A 22,258-nucleotide genomic window follows, 5' to 3' on the forward strand; every position below is an offset into this window, starting at 1 on the left:
TTTTTTATTTTTTAAAAAATTTTTTTACCTTCTTTTTATTTTGCTTGTCCCCCTAGGGGGCTATATGGATCAACAATGCGATCGCTCTGCCCTATCTGCTGATCACAGCTACACAGCTGTAAACAGCAGATATGCTCACTTTCTGATTCACTCGGCTCCGGGCCGAGTGAAACCGAAAGTTACTCATGATAGCTACAGGCATCATCTTACGGTTGCTGTGGCTCTGGAGACTATGTCCGGATTTCTTGCTACTGCACATGTGCAAGCGCTGGAGACTAAATCCTATCTTGGAGCCATTGCACATGTGCGGGTGACATCATCGCTGACACGAGGTCACATGTCTCTGACACCTTCTAAGCTGATTGGCCACTGGTCATGTGCTTGTGACACGTGGTCACATGTCTCTGACACCTTCTATGCCGATTGGTCGCTGGTCATGTGCTTGTGACGCTTTGCTCGGTGATAGGCCAGCGTGACGTCATTGCTGTCATTCTGGCAGCGGATTGGCTCTGGTGTCCTCCATCTTGGATGAGGCACAGAGTCTATATAAGACCCTGACGCACGCCGCCCGGCGCTCAGTCCTCTTGGTTCATGCATGAGGGTAGACGCCCTGTGCACGTCCCTCTAGGCATCTCTCTGTCTATGTTAGGTGAGCGCTACCGGCAGGGTAGCGTTCTTATACCTTACAGCTTCGGCTGCAGTCTGTATCCTCACCTCTTAGTGGAGCGGACATAGGCAGGTGCCTGAGGCACATGGTCCGGCTGGGCCTTGTGATTCTACTCGTAGGTGGACGTTGCCGCTAGGGTAACGCTCCTTATACTGCGTCTGGCAGTTGTTCGTATCCTCGCACACTAGGGGAGCGAACAGAGCTTTGTGCGGCTTATGCTGCTGTCTGTCTCTTTTGCACCACTAGAAGAGCGGACCTAGGCAGGTGCCATATCTAGTGGTTCGTGTCCTCGCACACTAGTGGAGCGAACGCAGGTAGGAGCTTTGTGCGGCTTACGCTGCTGTCCGTCTCTTTTGCACCACTAGAAGAGCGGACCTAGGCAGGTGCCATATCTAGTGGTTCGTGTCCTCGTACACTAGTGGAGCGAACGCAGGTAGGAGCTTTGTGCGGCTTACGCTGCTGTCTGTCTCCTGGCACCACTAGAGGAACGGACCTAGGTAGGTGCCATTTCACTCTCACTGCTTTTGTCTCTGTGATCTTTAACAGAGACCATTCCACACGCCCTCCAAGTAAGGGAGGAATTGCTTTATTTTCTAATTATATTCCTCTGTGAGTTTAACAGAGGTATTGCACTCTGCACTTGTGCTATTATTTTTTACAGTGGTACACTTATATACCCCTGCCATAGTCTGCAGCAGAGTCTTTGCACGGTGGACCCTGACTGTCGGACATTCCTTTAGGTTTATTATCAGACAGCGCCCCGTAACACATCATCACATGACCCTGTGCTACCATGGCAACCACCAAAAGTCACGTGATCACGCACGTAACTTCCGGTGGGGGTGGCGGTAAGTGAAAAAAATGGCCGCGCACATATACATCATGCTGCCAGACTTTGGCAGCGAGATGTAAGGGGTTAAATGTTGTGGGTGGAATGCAATTCCACTCGTAACATACAGGAAGACATGTCAGCTGTTGAAAACAGCTGATATGTGCGCGGATCGCCGCGACCTGCCCACGGCAGGGGGCGGTGATTAACCTCACACGATCCACGACGGATAGATCTGTCATGGGTCATGAAGGGGTTAACACCCGCTCCTTTTATTCTCTATGATAAGTTGAGAATAAGAATGAGATTAGTTGCTGTCAGGGGTGTTTGCCAGCACATTATTCCATTTTTCCTATTCACTATAGATACACCCCAGAGGAGCTAAGGACAGATATTTGTTGGCTGAAGGAGGGTTAGGCTAACAGTTATTTATGGTATATGTACACCTTAAAGGGAGGCTATCATCACAACTAGAGATGAGTGAACCTGAGGTTCGGTTTTTGAACTGAACACCAAATTTAAAAATCAAGGTTTGGGGTTCGGATGCTTTACGTGCAAACATAACTCGCAGCAACGCTGTGCTCCAATACGCTCGGTGCTCAGCCCTGTGCGAGCCTTTTGCAGTGTTTAAACAGCTCACACTGGGGGTAACAACAGCATGCTTGGATGTAGTGTGCCACAAAAAAAAGTTTGAAAAAACCCTCCCCCAGAAGTGATCTGCTTATGGCTGGCTGTATGTGGGCAGAGACTTAAACTGCCAATCAGTGACTGGATCCGGGGTTTGAGGCCGGATCGAGCCTGTGGAGGCTAGGCTTGTTTGCCATTGGCGAACCGAGCCTCAATGGAACCACTCATCTCTAGTCAGAACATAAACTACTGTTTGTTTACATCAGATTTTTGTATTACAATGTGTTTAAAAAAAATTAAAAAAAATCACAATCTATATTCAAAAATCAAGGTTAGTAAACTTATAATTATCAATGTGGCCACTGTGGTCTTTTTAGACTCTAACTTCCTGTTGTTTCAGGAAACAACACATGTACATAGTCACAATGGCCAGACCACGATCTTATCCTCCCTTTTCTATTAGGTAATTGAATGAGGGTGTGCAAAGGCCATTATGAAGGGAGAGAAAGCTGTGGCATTGCCTATTGTGATTGGTGGATCCTGTGTTATCAGCGGTGTTATCAGGCATTGTAAGGATAAGTTCACACAAGGCTTTTTGGTAAGTTTTTTTTCCTGACCAAAATCTGATCTTGTGGCAGGAAATCTCCTTTGAGTCATCTGTGTTTTTGGTGCGTTTTTTAGTGGTGTTTTTGGTGCGTTTTTATACAAAATGGGTTGTATCAATGAAAAAAATGTTGCAAAGAATTGACATGCTCATACTTTGAAATCTGCAGCAAAAACACAGTATTTGACAAAACAGTCAGGAAAAAATCTGCAGGTGTTCGTGTGTGTGTGTGTGTGTGTGTGTGTGTATGTGTGTGTGTGTGCGTGTGGGTGAGATCTGGTGTGTGTGTTTGTGTGTGTGTGTGTATATGAGATTTCAGAAATGTCATAGACTTTGCTGGTACTGTAAAAAGCAGCTTTTTATTAGCATGGATTTGCACAAAACCGAGGCAAATCTGCAGCTAAAAAACGCAGCAAAAACATACCAAAAAAACACTGTGTGAACATAGCCTTATCCTGCCTCTGATGATAAGGACCCTTGATGTAAGCACTTACTTCCTGTGAGAACAGGAATCTCCAGTGGTCAATGTGGAAATTGCAAGATTACTAATTTGTTTTTAAATAACACTTGTGATATGTAAAGAAAATCGGAAAAAAAAGTTTTAAAACATACGTGTTACACAAGAACTTGGTAATTTTCAGATGACAGCTTCACTTTAAAAATATTCCTAAAAATAATAACACAATTTCTGTTTTTGGATTTCATTTATGGTGAAAATCAGCCAATGCAGTTGGAGGAAAAATAATAATAAAATAATAATAATAATGTTGGACTTATTTTGTAATTTGGGAGGCTCTGTTGCTTTTATGTTTTCATCATTTGTTTTTATTTTTTACTATATTATCCCAGTTTACATTTTTCAGTTTAGCCTTTGGTGTTCAGTCACGTTTCAGTTAGTTTATCATAAGAAAACAGTGGAACGGCCGTAATTAAATAACAAATATTTTCTGTGTACTATCGGGAGTGAATTGGTTATTTTTTCACCGTAAAAAAAAAAAAAGTGGAGGGGGGCTCTTTCTTTATATTTTTACCTTTCATTGTGTAAGTACTATTTAATGAGGATTCACCACCGTCTCAGCCTTTACTTTGGTAAGATCAAACCTTTCTGCTGTTCTCTGCTTCTGTAGCGAATCTGTCTTAAGTGATAGGTGGCCATCTATCTGGTTTTGTAATGTTGACAGCGGAGAGGCATTTGCCAAAAAAAGTAGGCTTGCTCTGAGCATATAAAAAGGTCAAAAGAACAGTATGTAGAATTGAAACCTGAGATATCAAAATCTTTGTATAAAAAAAAATTCATCTTCGCATTTGATCAGGTTGCTTAGATCCTTATTTCTGGAACAATTCCCATAGCTGGCCGCCTACCGATTGTCAGTGGGGTATATTTTAATTCCTAGCGGTAACCCAATCTATATTTCTACATTGCCTGATAAAAAATATTGGCCTTTGTGAAGGACGTTTTTTTCTTTGTTGTAGCTATGAATAAGTTACCATGTGGTCTGTGTGCGCTCTTGTCCCACTTTTATTACAAAAATAAAAAGTATAATAAAAAGTCATTTTTTGTTAGGGTTTAGACCATATACGGTATATTCAATCTCCCTGAGCGTCTGAGGAAAGTGGTGTTTATTTGAGTCCTATAGTTTCGTGTTTGATGGCCCACAATGTAAAATTTCATCCCACTTGCAGTGGCTTAAATATGAGCACTGAGTTTGAGAATAATCGTCTACTCTGAAATCCATCGTAACAATGGTAAGATAAAATAGCAAATCCACATTTCTTACTATTAAAGTCATATCCTCGCGAAGGACTTCAGATATCTCTACTTGAGATGTCTACAAATGCTGTCGGATGGATCAGGAACATTTTCCAAAAATCTTAGCGCTGTGAAAGGTCAAGTAGACGTCTGAAGAATAAGAACTGCAAAATATATCCCGAATACAAGATGTAAAGGATCCGAGAAGATGAACATTCAAACTATTAATTTATAAGAAATGTTTTTCATTTTTATTTGGTCTTGATCCATCCAATTGAGGAAACCAAACTAATAACCTTGTACTGATGGTACATGCCCGGTTGGACCACAGGAACCTCACAAATGCCCACATTTATACACCTATGCTTTTCAGCTTCTGCTTCTAACCAGAACAACTAAGATCAGAATGAATCTCCAATCTACTGATTCCCCCATCATAACACTCGGTGCACAAGCCCTCAGTAGCAAACACTGCTAGAAAACTCTGACAACAAGGGATTAGGCATGTTGAAGTTCAGCATGCGCAATTTTTTTTTTTACCCAAATTTTAGCTTAACATCTAACGTTTGATTCACATGTCCACTTTTATTGTATGTGTACTATCTGGTTTTAAACAAATACCATATGGAGTCATTATAGTCTAAGGCTGACTTTTTTGCATATTGATGGTCCACCTAAAAATAACCAAAGAAATGCTATACTTTGATCCGATTTGCATTAAGAAACAGTGCATGCCACACTTGAAATAGCACTCTTTTTTTCTATATATATATATATATATATATATATATATATTGAGTTTGCCTTGGCATTAAATTGTAAACTTTGAGAAATTGAAAAACGTAATGTTAAGTGCCGCTACGTTCTTCTTCTATTTGGACTCCTCCGAGCATGTCTTGACCGCTGCAATATAGAAGTCGTAGATTTTGAACACCTGGAGAACTCCAGATTGGAGATCAATATTTTTCATTTGTAATCAGATCTTTTGATAAGTTGTTATATGCAAAGAATTTGTTTAAATTGTTTGGGGGGTTTGCAAGTTTGGCTCTAAAGACCTATAGATCCGAACACCGTGATATCCAGTATGATGGGCGGTATAAAGTTCATACACGAAAAGCAGACTATACAGTATAGACGTGTGAAATAACATCTATGTTGTCTTGTTTATTGTGCAGATGTGAAATTGAAGAAACACTGGAGAGGCTTAAGAAACTGGAGCGAGACTTGAGCTTTAAGGAACAAGAGCTAAAAGAACGAGAACAACGTTTAAAAATCTGGGAGAAAAAGCTGACGGAACAATCCCACACTCCGGTAGGTGATATATATATATATGGTTTATTTGGAACAAGTTGATAAAGCTTGGAAACCTGTGGTACTAATAGCTCCCCAGCATGCCTCACCACCTAAAAACCCTTGATTCAATGCATGAGCCAATTGTTTGCACTGATGTCTCTGGCGTTCCTCTATCTCTTTTCCACCAGTGCCCCTTAAACGTGTCATATATAATTCATGGTGGCTTGGAAAGGGTTGATACTGTCTAGTGAAGCTGAGTGCTACATTTAATAGAATGTAGGACAATGGTGGTGATAATTTTTGGCAAGGTTTCCCCACCCTAACAAAGATTGCCTATACCTGTGTCAGATGCCGGATCTCCAACAACAGTCTTAAGTCCATTAATAGGGAGAACTACACAGACAGTTACAGACCTCCTAATAACAGCTATAGAACCCCAAATGACACATATGCATGAAACAATAGACCCTTATTCACAGTTCAGAAGAAAGAAATGAAGCGGTGCACTCACCGATGATGATCAGTCTTTATTTCTTCACATATTAAGGACAAGTGGGTGGGTAGGTGCAGGTCATATATGGATGACGGCCGTTTTGCACAAGGATGTGCTTCTACAGGTCCTGCCAAGTTCACGCAAAACGGACGTTGTCCTTATGTGTCCCGCACCTACCCACCCACTTGTCCTTACTATGTGAAAATATAAAGACTGATCATCATCAGTGAGTGCCACCTCTTCATTCCTTTCTTCTGGACTTTCTGCTTAAATGCTTCTGGTCTAGAAACACCGTAGACATTGGTGCTTCACAGTAAGTTCGCCACCCTACTTAGTTGGCTCAGTGATTGTTCAGCAGTGCCAGTCGCGCTTAGATTGGATTATTGTAGACCGTTAGTCACAGACCTAAATAACAAGTGTGGGAGAAGGGAAGTGAAAATCCAGCTCTCCCACCAACTCAATTGAAGCAAGGAATGTCCATTGAAGCAAACATGAATAGCCACAAATGAGGAAAAAATTCCAGCTTCTAAAATTCCAAAAATGTATTAAAAAATAGATATTAAAATCACGATGATAGTAACGCGTTTCAAACGCTACAATGCGTCCTTTTTCAAACTCAGAAGGACGCATTGTAGCGCTTGAAATGCGTTACTATCATCGTGATTTTAATATCCATTTTTTTAGAAGCTAGATTTTTTCATTTCTAAATAACAAGTGCCCCCAGGTACACAGCCCATAAAGGACCTTGGTTCCTCTTTGTCTTTGGTTTATTGAATAGATATTTTCCAAAAAGCTAGAAAAATTATGGATGCCAGTAATCTTTTATATTGGCATTGTTATTGAATAGAGAGGTCTAGTTCAGCTGGAAACTGGGACAAAATGACTGTCCAAACCGGTGAAATATAAGAGATAAAGCATAACGGACATCTTCATGGATTGTGTACATAAAACATATATAATTATAGGTTTCTGTAAGATATTTGTTCATAGTACCAAGTGTCCTGACGGATTTTTAGAAACTACTACTTACTGATTTTCTGTATAGTGGGATGTTTGTATATCATCTTCTCTGCAGCTTATATATACTAATGAGATGTTTCCGGATAGACGTCTTATGTACTTATATGCTTGCACGGTTTTATCACAGTGTGAATGGATTGAACTCACCACAGATTCTGCATGGCTTTATTAAACATAAACACACTTTTTTAACGACATGAGATATCCTGATGATGTTTGAATATCAGAATAGATCCATCAAAAAACATACAATGCGATAGGTGATATCATTGTTATGCTATTAAAAAAAAAAATCTGCATCCATTTTTGTAAAAGGGCAATATTTTCTATTAAGACATTTCAATTAACATATTAAAAGGTGTTTTGGGGGTTGTAGAGATTATTCAACTTGGTACTTCCAAATAAATAGTTGTTTGCTAATCTAGGTGTAAGGATAAAATACCTGCATGGGTAAATACGTTTGAGTTATAATGGCTGCTACTTATTAATGTGTTTTAAGCTTGGTATTTCTGATACTGAGCTCCAAATACTGTGCTTTAGTATTAATTAAAAAGAGACCATCTAGGGGGCATGGGCTGGTTGTGGAGGAGTAGAGTCGCATGCTTCTCTGTTGCCTTCCCTTGACTTCCTCCATACCTGACGCTTCAAAACTGTCCAAAATATTGTCAATGCCAGCAGAAAGAAAGAAGAACCCACTGCAGACAAATGTGTGACCATCTTTGGTCCCTCCAGCAAGTATTACCTGTTTTTTCTCAAGTTCAGATTCCTACCTTTTCGCGCCGGCAGGACCAAAGATGGTGGCAACTCTTCCTGCTCAGTGTTCACTTTTGCTGATGACTGGAGACAGAAGCATCAGGGAGGATGTCACCTCTTTTCCTCACCACCTGCAGAAAGGATGACATCTCCACTGGCGGAGGATGTGCGCCTGGATTTTGGGGCCCTGACATCCCTGATACTTCTCTGGTAACACAGGACAGACTTCCCCCTCCTAAAATGGCAATCAGAATACCCATGCCACCAACATTAAAATGCGTTCCCGATGACCAGAACAGGTCTCAGTCTTCAACTATCCCAACTCAGAAGTTACTCAGCTTTCCACTGGGACCGCATAGCCTTGAGTTTGTACCACCTGTAGACATTCTCCGCTCCTCAGAAAGGGGATCTTTCCCTGCATTATTGTGCACTGCTTCTCCTGGGCCCTCAGAGGACATACATAAAGATCCCTCACAGTGTGAGACAGTCTCGGAGAATCTCCGATCCCGTATACAAGCTTTAACAACCAGAGAACATATGAAAAACTATGTCTCCAGACTTAAATCTTCATATAAGGCCTCCATTAGAGTAAAATGCAACAATTAACAGAGATGGTGTCTTCTTCTGAATCACCCAAAATGTCTATTCTACAAGTAGATGTTGATGACCATGTTATGTCTTCTCACTCATATCAGTTGGAATATCTGACAGATCTTATGGATGACATAAAAAATAGAGGTAGACGCAGTAACATCAGAATTAGGGGACTTACAGAAACAGTTGAACAGAAGGACCTAGATGAGACTATACTTCACCTGTTTAACTCAATCTTAGGCCTTCCCCTTGATACCGGATTAGAATTGGACAGAGCACACTTCTCCTTAGGCCCCAAATATACTGGTGTGCCGAAACTTCATGACATAATATGCCAGGTCCGCTGACAAAAAAAAAGAAAGAAAGCATTTGAATTCAGGCTCAGACGATGTACTCCATCCTCTAAGAGTTTCCTATCCAACTTGTGCCTAACTTGGAACGTCACACGCTACAAAAAAGAATGGGCTATTTGATCACTTCTAGAAGTTTTGAGTCAATAGAACATCCTGTACCCCCTTTTGTCTCCAAGTTCGGTACTCAGGATCCTAATATATCCTTCGTTGCTCTGGGGATATTCTAGCCTTCACTTCAGAATTGAGGATCCCTCGTATTTACATTTCATACATGAACTGGCTGGGCCTCCTGGAAATCCTAACTAAGACACCATCCCACAACCACAGAGAAAACCAAGGCGCAAACTAAGAGAAGAATTCAGAAGACGAAGTGACATAGGATTTGCCCTCCTCCTCCCCGGACTGAACTTTCTTCTTCTTGTATCTCTTTTATCCATTGTACCAGTTTTTAAACTGGTTCAATTGTTTAGAGATGTGGTGTTAATATCATCTTAGAGTTGTTCATTATTTGTAGTTCTGGTTAACAGTATTGTTGGTACCACATGCAGATAATGTTTTTTTCTTATCTCTTTCATGCATACAGGCTAGGGTTTTGCTGTTGGTCTGGAGGGAAAGTGGCCTTCTGTAGAATGTCCACTTCTTTCGAGGGGATCTACATTCTACAGGGCAGCTGTAGAATAGATCTCTCCTCTCTTCTTACTTTTCTTTCTAATTCATCACTCAGTGGTTGGGGGGGGCTATTACTGTAGGTCCCTTAATCTTCTGAGGTGGGGGATCACTTTTGACTACTGAAGTTTATCTCTCTTTTTGTATCTTTACTATCTCACCCTGAATTATCTTTCTTTCTTCCGTCTCCCTTTTTACCCTACCCTGTATCCTTACTCTTCTTACTTAAGGCCCCTTTACACACTGAGACTTTCTAGCGATCCCACCAGCGATCCCAACCTGGCCGGAATCGCTACAAAGTCTCTGGTGAGTCGCTGGTGAGCTGTCAAACAGGCAAACCTGGATAACGACGCAACAGCGATGCGGACCTGCAGAACGACCTAGCTAGTCATTGGGGACGTTGTAAAGCAGCTTTTTGAAAGGGAAGTCGCTAACGAAGTCGCTGTAAAGTCCCCTTTACACACTGAGACTTTCTAGCGATCATGCTGCACAGCAGGAAACAAAGGACCAAAGAATGGTCCTGAGAGATGTGTAGTGATCAGCAACCTCACAGCAGGGGCCAGGTCGCTGATGTGTTTCACACACTGCAATGTCGCTGGGGAAGTCGCTATTACGTCACAAAACCGGTGACGTTACAGCGATGTCGTTTGCGATGTTGCAGTGTGTAAAGGGGCCTTTAGTCATGGCTTCTATTAAGATTAGCTCACTTAATGTGAGAGGTTTTAATGTACCTCAGAAACATTCACAAATTCTTTATTCTATGCATAAACAAAAAGTCCAAATCCTGCTGTTACAGGAGAAAAATTTCAAGACAGGACCCATGCCCATTCTTTAGGACAGACATTTTTCCCATTGGCTTCACAGGGCTACTGAAGAGTCGAAATCCAGGGGAGTGCCCATAGCAATTTGTAAATCTTTGGCTCATACCCTTCTTGATTCTCTTATCCATGATCAGGGCCGATTTATTTTTCTTAAATTAAGAATAGTTCACTGGTATCTTCGTAATATCTTGCTCTCATTATGCAGAAGGAGTTCTCATTACGGGTGGTCATTTCAATTTCACAATTTCACTTAGAATCTGTTGATGGATTTGGATTCTTCTTCTGGAAACTGTTCTGTTCCTTTGAGACAACTTTGTTGAAAAGGGTCCTCCATGCCCTGTGGCCGACAGATGCCTGGTAATATATTTTGTTTGTGCTTAACAGCTGCTTGTTCAGTGATTCCATGTTACTGGAAATCGTCTCAAATACCTACTATGACGAAATGGTACTCTTAGATGGTCAACATTAGCAAAATGGTAGAGCTTTTTGCTAAATGTTCTGCACACTCTGACAGATTTGTGACAATCTGGAGTGTTTGGATTTTCTTCCTGGACTGATTGTATTTTCATAAATTATTTCAGAAGGTGCTACAGTATATGATCCGCTGGGTAGGACCTGGGTTGGTGCTGTTTATTGTATGCTGGGCTGTAAGTTGGGATGTTTGCATTATCTCGTTCCCTTTCTTTTCTTTCTCTTGTTTTGCTGAATCCTTCTTATGGGTTCATCTTTTGTCTGTATAGAAACATAATTGATAATAACACTTGTTTGGTTAATACTGAACCTCCAATATTGAAAATTATTCCTGCATATTTCTTCTTTGTAAGAGATTTCCACTTCGATTAGATGTTGGTCTGGTGTGACTATTCACAATGTAATATAATCTCTTTTTCACTCTCTCTCTCTATATACAGTATATATACATATATATATTTACACCCCACACATATTTGCTATTTAGTGTTGGTGTGACACTGTGTTGTGTGTGTGTGTGTGTGTATATATATATATATATATATATATATATATATATATATACAGTCATATGAAAAATTTTGGGCACCCCTATAAATGTTAACCTTCTTTCTTTATAACAATTTGGGTTTTTGCAACAGCTATTTCAGTTTCATATATCCCAGTCCCCAGATCTGAATATCATTGAACATCTGTGTGATGATTTGAAGCGTGCTGTCCATGCTCGGCGACCATCAAACTTAACTGACCTGGAATTGTTTTGTAAACAGGAATGGTCAAATATACCTTCATCCAGGATCCAGGAACTCATTAAAAGCTACAGGAAGCGACTAGAGGCTGTTATTTTTGCAAGAGGAGGATCTACAAAATATTAATGTCACTTTTATGTTGAGGTGCCCATACTTTTGCACCTGTCAAATTTTGTTTAAATGCAGATTGCACATTTTCTGTTAGTACAATAAACCTCATTTCAATCCAGAAATATTACTCAGTCCATCAGTTATTAGATATATGAAACTGAATTAGCTGTTGCAAAAACCCAAATTGTTATAAAGAAAAAAGGTGAACATTGATAGGGGTGCCCAAACTTTTTCATATGACTGTATATATATATATATATATATATATATATATATAAAGAAAATATATATATATATATATATATATATACATATATATATTTACACCTCACAAATATTTGCTATGTAGTGTTGGTATGGCACTGTGTGTGTGTGTGTGTGTGTGTGTGTGTGTGTGTGTGTGTGTGTGTGTATATATATCTATATCTATCTATCTATATATATATATATATGTATATATATATACACACACACACACATATATAGCTGAAAGATGCTGACCCTAATTTATATGGGAAAACCCATTGTCAGGTTCCCTACAAGATTGGATACTTTTGCTGTATGTAATAAGAGGTGGCAGCACCTCAATCTGTTAAAAAGTGTCTACAGGAACATCCGTCAATAAAACAATTATACATAACTACAGCAGCATAATTATAGACCCAAAAATACTTTCCATGTCTCTCTTCTGACTTTGTGCAGACAGGAAACTTCTGTGTGTATATCCTGGACGTTTAAGGTGGTCCCCTTTTTAAGACTCTTTCCCCACTATGAATTAGAACAAATAGTTTTTATATAAGGGCTACTCCCAGTCCTGTTGAATTGAGCCGTTCACTTGAGTGGCCTCATGTAATACTAGATTAACAGGTGTAACACTAAGGAGGTATTTTAGGCCATTTGTGAGTAGATATGAAAACAAGCTGTATGTAGAATATATTCTTTATAATCACTACAGATACATTACCTGGACCAACATATTGGGACACACGTCTTGATTATTAAATTCAGGTATTTCATTCAGTTCATGAACTTTCCTGTTTTCTATGACTAGGCTCCAGTGCTCAAAAGAAAGACACAGTTGGTGTAGCCCAGACCTCAACTCCATTAAACACCTTTAGGATGAACTAGATTAGAGGTTATGAGACCGGACCTCTCTCCAACATCAGCATCTGACCTCACAAATGATCTTCTAGATAAATGGATGAAATGTCCAAAATCTTGTAAACATCCTTCCCACAAGAGTAGAAGCCGTTATAGCTGCTAAGGGACCAATTCCACATTAATGCCGATGGATTTAGGATGGGAGGTCAGAAAAGTTCCGGAAGGTGTATTGTATAGGTGTCCCAATTCTTAAGTAAGGGTGAAATCTGAATGGGTTAAGCAGAGGCCCTCATGACAGTGATTGGGCTATGAGTAATATAGATGAGGATTTGTGGTTATAGGATTAGGACTAGAGGTGATGCAAGTAACAGGGAGGCATTGAAGGGAAAAATGAGTGAAAAGGAGGCCATTTTAGGGAGACCTTAAAGTGAAAAGACCCACCCTATTTATAAGGTGTCATTCAATATAGAACAATTTAGAATTTGGTGTGATGCTTTCCATTTTAATTGGTAATATGGTTTTGCGTCGTAGTGGCCAAGTGGTGGGGTGGGGGTCCTTGGAGTTGGAAAATTTACTGCTGGGGGTGAATTGATATGGATGGTTCTCTTCAGGAGGGAATTAAAATTGGTGATCTGGTATTCATTGGGGCTCTGGACAGTGGTGTCCCCCTGGGAGCCAGTGGTGTTTTTTGTTTTACCACTAATGGTGATGTCGTGCCCTTGAGCTTGGTTTCACAAATAATGGTGTCTTAAAAATATTTTTGGTTACATGTGCCAGATCTGGTAGCTCCAAGAACGTCCCCCATTTTATCTGGTAAAATATAGAGTTATACACTACAGTTCAAAAGTTTAGGGTCACTTAGATATTTCCTTATTTTTGAAAGAAAAGCACATTTTTTTTAATGAAGCTAACATTACATTAAACAGAAATACACTCTATACATTGTTAATGTGGTAAATGACTATTCTAGCTGCAAACGTCTGGTTTTGAATGCAACATCTACATAGGTGTATAGAGGCCCATTTCCAACAACCACCACTCCAGTGTTCTAATGGTACATTGTGTTTGCTAACTGTGTTAGAAGGCTAATGGATGTTTAGAAATTCCTTGAAAACCCTTGTGCAAGTATGTTAGCACAGCTGAAAACAGTTTTACTGATTAGAGAAGCTATAAAATTGACCTTCCTTTGAGCTAGTTGGGAATCTGGAGCATTACATTTGTTGGTTCCATTAAACTCTCAAAATGGCCAGAAAAAGAGAACTTTCATCTGAAACTCGCCATTCTATTCGTGTTCTTAGAAATGAAGGATATTCCATGAGAGAAATTACCAAGAAACTGATGATTTCCTACAACGGTGTGTACTACTCCCTTCTGAGGAGAGCACAAACAGGCTCTAACCAGAGTAGAAAGAGAAGTGTGAGGCTGCGCTGCACAACTCAGCAACAAGACAAGCACATTAGAGTCTCTAGTTTGAGAAATTGATGCCTCAAAGGTCCTCAACTGGCAACTTCATTAAATAGTACCCGCAAAACGCCAGTGTCAACGTCTGTAGTGAAGAGGCAACTCCGGGATGTTGGCTTTCAGGACAGAGTGGCAAAGAAAAAGCCATATCTGAGACTGGCTAATAAAAGGAAAAGATTAATATGGGCAAAACAACACAGACACTGGACAGAGGAAGATTGGAAAAAAAGTGTTATGGACAGACAAATCGAAGTTTGAAGTGTTTCGATCACACAGAAGAACATTTTTAAGATGCAGAACTACTGAAAAGATGCTGGAAGAGTGCCTGACGCCATCTGTCAAGCATGGTAGAGGTAATGCGATGGTCTTGGGTTGCATTGGTGCTGGTAAAGTGGGAGATTTGTACAAGGTAAAAGGGATTTTGAATAAGAAAGGCTATCACTTCATTTTGCAACGCCATGCCATACCCTGTGGACAGCACTTGATTGGAGCTAATTTCATCCTACAACAGTACAATAAACCAAAGCACACCTCCAAATTATGCATGAACTATTTAGGGAAGAAGCAGGCAGCTGTTATTCTATCTGTAATGGAGTGGCCAGCCTGGTCACCAGATCTCAACCCTATAGAGCTGTTGTGGGAGCAGCTTGACTGTATGGTACGCAAAAAGTGCCCATCAAGCCAATCCAACTTGTGTGAGGGGGGAAGCATGGGGCGAAATATCTCCATATTACCTCCGCAAATTAACAGCTAGAATGCCAAAGGTCTTCAAAGCTGGAATTGCTGCAAATGAGCATTGTGTGCCGAAAGCAAAGTCTGAAGGAGAAAATTATTATTTTTAGTAAATATCATTATTTCTAACCAAGTCAATGTCTGGACGATATTCTCTATTCATTATGCAACTTATTTGATAAGTAAAAGTATTATTTTTCATGGATTAGACAAAATTGTCTGGGGGACCCCAAACTTTTCAATTGTAGTGTATATATTTGTGATTATTGTTTTATATTAATAAAGGGCCACTGTTGCCAATTATATAACAAAAAAATAGTCCCTGTTTTATTGGGACGGATGAGGTACAATAGTAAGGAATGGAATAGGTAAATGGAACTAAATGGGCGATAATGTCACGCTAGGTATTGAGGATCACCAAGTGAATGGTGAAAGGGAAGGGAAACCTTGAGTCTAGGGAAGGGGGAGATGGTGACCCCCTGACCAAACCTATCGTTAGCCCCTGGGATCCCTCACCACTCTAGATAGGTTCCGCACCTATGCGCTGAGCTGGATACCTGACCCTAGACTGACCCTAGAGCTGGGCCCTAGATAGGGAATTGGTGGTATGAACCCCACTAAACACTAAAGAAGACACAGGGAGCACACACATGGGGAAAGCACATGGACAACTTATCTGCAGATGTCTCAGGGAGAAGTTCAGCAAAGAGTAGCAACGATTCTACAGATGTGTACAAGCTGCCTGATTGCATCCAGAGCTTGTGAAGGAACTGAATATCACAAGTCAAGGAAAATGAGAGTATTTAAACCCAAGGGGAAATACAGATGATTAGCAGCTGAAGGGAAGAAGAGTCCTGCTGGGTCCTAAAGGGTAAAGGATGAAACCACAGGAGAGGAGATACCTAGCACACTGAATGCTAACATCAGGAATAATAGAAAGCCAGGGAGCATTTTGAGCTGCCAAACGCTGTGACCTTCTATAGCCGGACACCACAGTATTGTTTGTCTCCCGTGACACATAGACTTTCATGTCCAGTTAGTGAATATAATCACTTCTCACAATTAATTACAAAAATTAAAAAAATCTAAATGCATCACAATGTTATCTAGTATAATTTTTCCATCTTTTGAAAACGTATAAAATAAAATTCAGATCCACCCTATTGTTGATTGAGGCAGACAATGGTAACTACTAACAATTCCTGATATCGCTGCATTGCACCTGTTGTATTTTGTGACAATTTTTCAATTTTTTTTAATAAATGTTTTTCCATAAAAAAAGAGAATCTCCCCATCAGACTCTAAGTTATCTTATTTAACACATGAATAAAAAAAGCAAAATACAGAGAAGACTGGACCTTTCGCTGGTTTTGTTGAGGTGCAAGCTGAGCTGATCAAGGGTGACATTTATTGGGATATTATCACTCTGTAATGTTCTGCCAAGAGAAGGATCTCAGGAACTTTTTACAAGAGAACTATAAATTAATTGGCTGACCTGCCAGGCTGCTGGTAGTGATGTGTGACCCCTATTTCAGATTCTAGATCATTGAAAGAAGACAAGTCACATTGTGTTCCTTGCTTGAGGGAATAAATAGGGTTGTACTTACAAGAAGCATCAACGCATCACAGGATGAAACTATCGAGTGTTCGGAAAAAAAATGGACTAGATTCCAATTAAGCCGTGCAAACCCTTTTTGGGCATATAATGACCCTGTAGGGGATACGGACTACAACATAACTGTTTTATAACTTCAAAACCCAGCGAGGCTTATGATGTTACACAGCGGACGTAACGATTGTGGCTCAATAAATGTAATGTCGGACCGCTCAAAACAAGATAGGACAAATGTCGGTATCCACTCACGACCGGCACCAGGTATTCTTCTAGTCTGTTCAGGACTCTTATAAGAGATCTTTATTGTGGCTGCAACATCCTTCACTTTATTTTTTCTTAATCATATATATAAGGAGTCAATTTGAGACCCTTAGATTTACTAATTTCCATTTTTTGTTAATTCATTTTATTCTATAGTGACCGCGCTGTACAGTGTGGTGTGTTTTCTAATGACAGATGATTAGTTTAGCATCTCGTAAGTCACTGAATACTAAATTATGGATAATTAATTATTATTATTATTATAATACATTTGATTGCACCTTATAATTAACCCATTAAAGGGGTTTCCTGATTTTGGAAAACCTCTTTTTACAGTTTTTTTAAAAAAAGCAAATCTTTCTTTTACTTACCGTCTTGCATTCTAGTGCTGAGTCTCCACCGCTGCTCCCAGTGTCTGTTATTGTCTGCAGCTCTGACATCACGGTAACAGCACTGCAACCGATATCTGAGGTCAGCGGCTCTGACGAAGTCACTGAGCTCACTGATTAGCTGCAGCTCTGTTGATGACTCAGCACTGCACACAAGGCGGGTGATTTAAGGAAAGTTAGTTAAAAAATCTGCCTGAAACTGGGGAAGAGGGGTTCTATGAAACCTGGAAAACTCCTCTAATGACCCATGATGTGCATTGTCGCGCCAGGTCGATGCAGGGTGTATGGTGTGGGCTTTGGAGCTGGTAGTGCTTCATAGGCCTCGGTTCCACATGTGTTTTGCATGGACGAGTGTAAACAGATAAACATCGGACTGCACTCGCACCAAAACTATGGGGCAGTGTCCATCTGTGATTGATTTCTCATACCATAGAAATGCGGAATGAATTGCAGCATGCTGCATTTGGCAGCGAGTCTCGGCTCACACGCACCCATAAAAGTCTGTGGGGGCGTGTGAAAAAAATCGCACTGCACTCGGATGTCATCCAAGCACAATGCTATATAAGCAGAGACAGGCCAGGGAGCAGAGTAAGAAAGTGCTCCCTCTTCTCCACAGCTGTGATCTGATCACAAGATCGGATCACAGTCATATGACCCTCGACTCATGCTTGCAGTAGAGCCTGACCTGAGAGTCATTAGCATATTGCTTCCAATGCGCTTACATCGGAAATGATGCACAAGAGGGACTGAGGCTATAGGCAGTCAATGCTAGTTATTACACATAGAAGGTTTCTGTCTTTCAAAGCAGCGGTTGTCAGTAGCTTTGATCGGCTGCTGTTAACCATTTAGATGACAGCGGCATTAAGCACAATTTAAAAGCCAGTTACCATATTTTTCAACAGCAAGCAATTTATGTAATTGTTATCCATAGGAATATATTAACATCAAGCTTAAGATTTGTTGCAAAAGTTTCTGTCTTTATGCCTTTCATCTACCGTATACAAAGCTTGCAGAAATCCATGTCCATGCTGTAGAAACAACTTTAGGCCCCCTTCACAGGCACGTGCCTCCGGTACGTGCTAGGTCCGTTTCTGCATGTACCAGAGACACGGGCACACGTATACCCATTAAAATCAATGGGTATATGTGCACGCACGTGTTCAGCCATTGGCCCGTGCCTCCGTGTGGAGCAGACATGTGCCGTGTGCGCCATACGGAGGCATGTCTGTGTTTCTCCGGCAGCACGGGTGTCACACGGCCCGCACCCGTACCACACGGATGTAGTGTGGATGCGGTCCCACGTGACACACGCCGGAGAAACACACGTATCATTGTAAAAATAAAAACCACAAACTCACTTCCACCATCCCTGCAGTCTCTGCCGCGGCTGTCACCTGCATCCGACCCCCAGTGAATTTGAACAACGCATCTCCTTCACTGGGGTCCGGAAGCAGCGTCAGCGGGGCGTGGCTTTGGCCGGACGCTGTCATTCAGCACCACAGACAGCTCCGGAAGAATCAGGTAAGGTGGGACTTTCCGTTCTCCGTGTGTTATTACGTATAACACACGGAAAACACGAATGTGCCACAAACACGGCACACGGGGAGCAAACCACCCCTTAAATACGTACGTGAAAAAACGGTTCATTTTTTTCACGTGCGTGTGAAGGGGGCCTTAGGCTGTGTACACACAGTGTGTTTTTATCGCATTATTGTTATGCATTTTCTAGTGCACTTTTGTCACAAAACAGCGAGCAAATCCTACTGCCAGCAAAGTTAATGAGAAACCTGAACTATAGTGCACACGTTCAGTTTTTTTCCTCTGTACAGATTTTGTGCAGAAAATAATCTGCAGCATGTCAAGATTTTGCAATTCAAACTGCATGCTTTATTAATTAGATCTCGTAGATCTGAGTTGGCTGGTGTACTTACTTTAAAATCAACTTTGATTCACTATACAGCGCAAGCTCGTTTTACGAGTAACTTGGTGTGCGAGTATTTCGCTATACGAGCAAAGCTTGCTGTAAATTTGTAACTCTGTTTACGAGCAATCTTTGCTGTATGAGCAAATACTCACCGCACACACTTCCGGTTCCGTACTTTCACTGTGCTCTGACCCGCTCTTGCACTCCACACAAACACACACACATTATGCTCACCTTACCTTCCGTTCCATCGCCAGCCTCCTGGTTCTTGTAGTTCACCGATACAGGATGTGTATCGGGTAACGATCGCGATGATGGAGGAACTTCCGCTGTCAGTCGCTTCTCAAAGGCACCACGCTTGCCAATCAGAGGCAAGCGTCTCCTGCCTTTGACGTCAGTGCGCTGGTAGCGGAAGCTCCGGTATCGGTCGTGGTGGTTACCCGATACACATCCTGTACCGGCAGACTACAAGAACAAGGAGGCCAGCGATGGAACGGAAGGTAAGGTGAGCAAAATATGTGTTTGTGTGTGTTTGTGCATGTGTGGAATGGCACAATAGGGGACCAGGATGGGACATTGCACAAGTTGTGGAGCGAATTGTCTGCATTGCAATGATTTCCCATGGGAAATTTTGCTTTGCTAGACGAGTAACTTGGTTTACAAGCACACTCCGAGAACGGATTGTTCTCATAAACCAAGGTTCCACTATAAAGTGCATTTTTAATTTTTCTTGCAAAATAAAACTAGACTCATGAAATGCTAATTTTATTATTAGGCAGGAAAACTTTGCAAAGGATATTTATACAGTCATTCACACATAGATTTTTAAAGTAAGTACACTAGCCACATCAGGTGAAAGATCTATTCAATAATGCTTGTACTTTCTATTGTGAACCCTGTTGACAAATCCTCTTAAAAATCCGAATATTAGTCTTTTTCAGGCCTGCAACACACATCCGTTTAAAACGTGCGTGTTTGGTCCGTTTCCGTACATACCGGAGATACGACCAAACGTGCACATGTTTTTTTATGTTTAAAGGCACACGTGCGTGTTATTTGATCTTCCGTGTGTTCGTGTGCGTCCCACGTTTTTTACTCCGTTTGGCACGGAAGCATGTGTGTTTTTGGGACGGAGCACGCACACACGGACATAATGTTAGTCTATGGGAGTCCAAATAAAACGTTCCTTGCACGGATGTGTGGTTATGTTGTCCATGAGAAATGTCCGTGTGTGATGCAAAATGTCGTTACTACATGTCGGAAGACAGAGTAGCGGGATGAGAATGAACTCGGGTGAACTTCACCCGACTTCATTGTCATGCCGCGGCTCTGTCTGTGTGCCGTGTACTGATTAGCGGTCACCTGTGAAGGATTCACCGGTGACCGCTAATCCCCCGAGTGACTGAAGTTTCCCCCCCTCTCTCATACTCACCGATCCCTGATGCGCGGCGCTGCACGGTGTTCACACTGCTCCGGCGGCTTTTTCTAATTTGAAAAAGCCGGCCGCTCATTAAACAATCTCGTATTCCCTGCTTTCCCCGCCCACCGGCGCCTATGATTGGTTGCAGTGAGACACGCCCCCACGCTGAGTGACAGGTGTCTCACTGCACCCAATCACAGCAGCTGGTGGGCGTGTCACTATGGAGTATAGAAATAAATAAATAATTAAAAAAAAAACGGCGTGCGGTCCCCCCCTATTTTAATACAAGCCAGATAAAGCCATAGGGCTGAAGGCTGGTATTCTCAGGATGGGGAGCTCCACGTTATGGGGAGCCCCCCAGCCTAACTATCAGTCAGCAGCCACCCAGAATGGCCGCAGACATTAGATGTGACTGTTCTGGGACAGTACCCGGCTCTTCCCGATTTGCCCTGGTGCGTTGGCAAATCGGGGTAATAAGGAGTTAATGGCAGCCCATAGCTGCCACTAAATCCTAGATTAATCATGTCAGGCGTCTCCCCGAGATACCTTCCATGATTAATCTGTAAGTTACGGTAAATAAACACACACACACCTGACAAATCCTTTATTAGAAATAAAAAACACAAACACATTTCCTGGTTCACCAATTTAATCAGCCCAAATCCAGGATGCAGCAGAAGACACCGCCGCTCCTGTCACCTCCACGCAGCAAATGAAGAGAGGTGCGTGATCAGCTGAGCTGTCACTGAGGTTACCCGCTGTCACTGGATCCAGCGGTGGCCGCGAGTATCCTCAGTGACAGCACAGCTGATCGCGCTACTCACCTTAGTTGCTGCGTGGAGCTGACAGGAGCGGATGTGTCTTCTGCTGCTCCGGTCACCTTCATGCAGCAGAGCTGGAAGCGACGCTGGACCATCCTGGATTATTACCCCGATTTGCCAACGCACCAGGGCAAATCGGGAAGAGCCGGGTACTGTCCCAGAACAGTCGCATCTAATGTATGCGGCCATTCTGGGTGGCTGCTGACTGATATTGTTAGGCTGGGGGGCTCCCCATAACGTGGAGCTCCCCATCCTGAGAATACCAGCCTTCAGCCGTATGGCTTTATCTGGCTGGTATTAAAATAGGGGGGTAACGCACGCCGTTTTTTTTAATTATTTATTTTACTGCACAGTATAGATACGCCCACCGGCTGCCGTGATTGGGTGCAGTGACACAGCTGTCACTCAGCATGTGGGCGTGTCTCACTGCAACCAATCATATATGCCGGTGGGCGGGGAAAGCAGGGAATACGAGATTGATTAATGAGCGGCCGGCTTTTTCAAAAGAGGAAAAGCCGCCGGAGTTTAGAGAACAGCCGTGCAGCGCCGCGCCGGGGATCGGGGAACGGCGAGTATGCGAGAGGGGTACTCCATTTAGTCACTCTGGTGATTAGTGGTCACCGGTGAGTCCTTCACGGGTGACCGCTAATCAGGACGTGACACAGACAGAGCCGCGGTATGAGGATGAAGTCGGGTGAAGTTCACCCGAGTTCATTCTCAGCTCGCGACTCTG

General features: G+C 41.9%; 1 protein-coding gene across 4 annotated transcripts in view; it reads left to right on the top strand.

Annotated features, from left to right (window-relative positions):
• The window catches only part of MAP3K20 (mitogen-activated protein kinase kinase kinase 20), a 276,975-nt gene that overhangs the window by 143,401 nt on the left and 111,316 nt on the right, over window positions 1-22,258 (top strand). For all 4 annotated transcript variants that reach the window (XM_075317342.1, XM_075317345.1, XM_075317346.1 and 1 more), the window contains exon 11: window positions 5,653-5,788. In XM_075317342.1, coding sequence (XP_075173457.1) covers window positions 5,653-5,788 — 136 coding nt within the window. The remainder of the gene's footprint in view (window positions 1-5,652; window positions 5,789-22,258) is intronic.

This window comes from Anomaloglossus baeobatrachus, chromosome 7 (genome assembly GCF_048569485.1).
Source record: "Anomaloglossus baeobatrachus isolate aAnoBae1 chromosome 7, aAnoBae1.hap1, whole genome shotgun sequence".
Taxonomy (NCBI): domain Eukaryota; kingdom Metazoa; phylum Chordata; class Amphibia; order Anura; family Aromobatidae; genus Anomaloglossus; species Anomaloglossus baeobatrachus.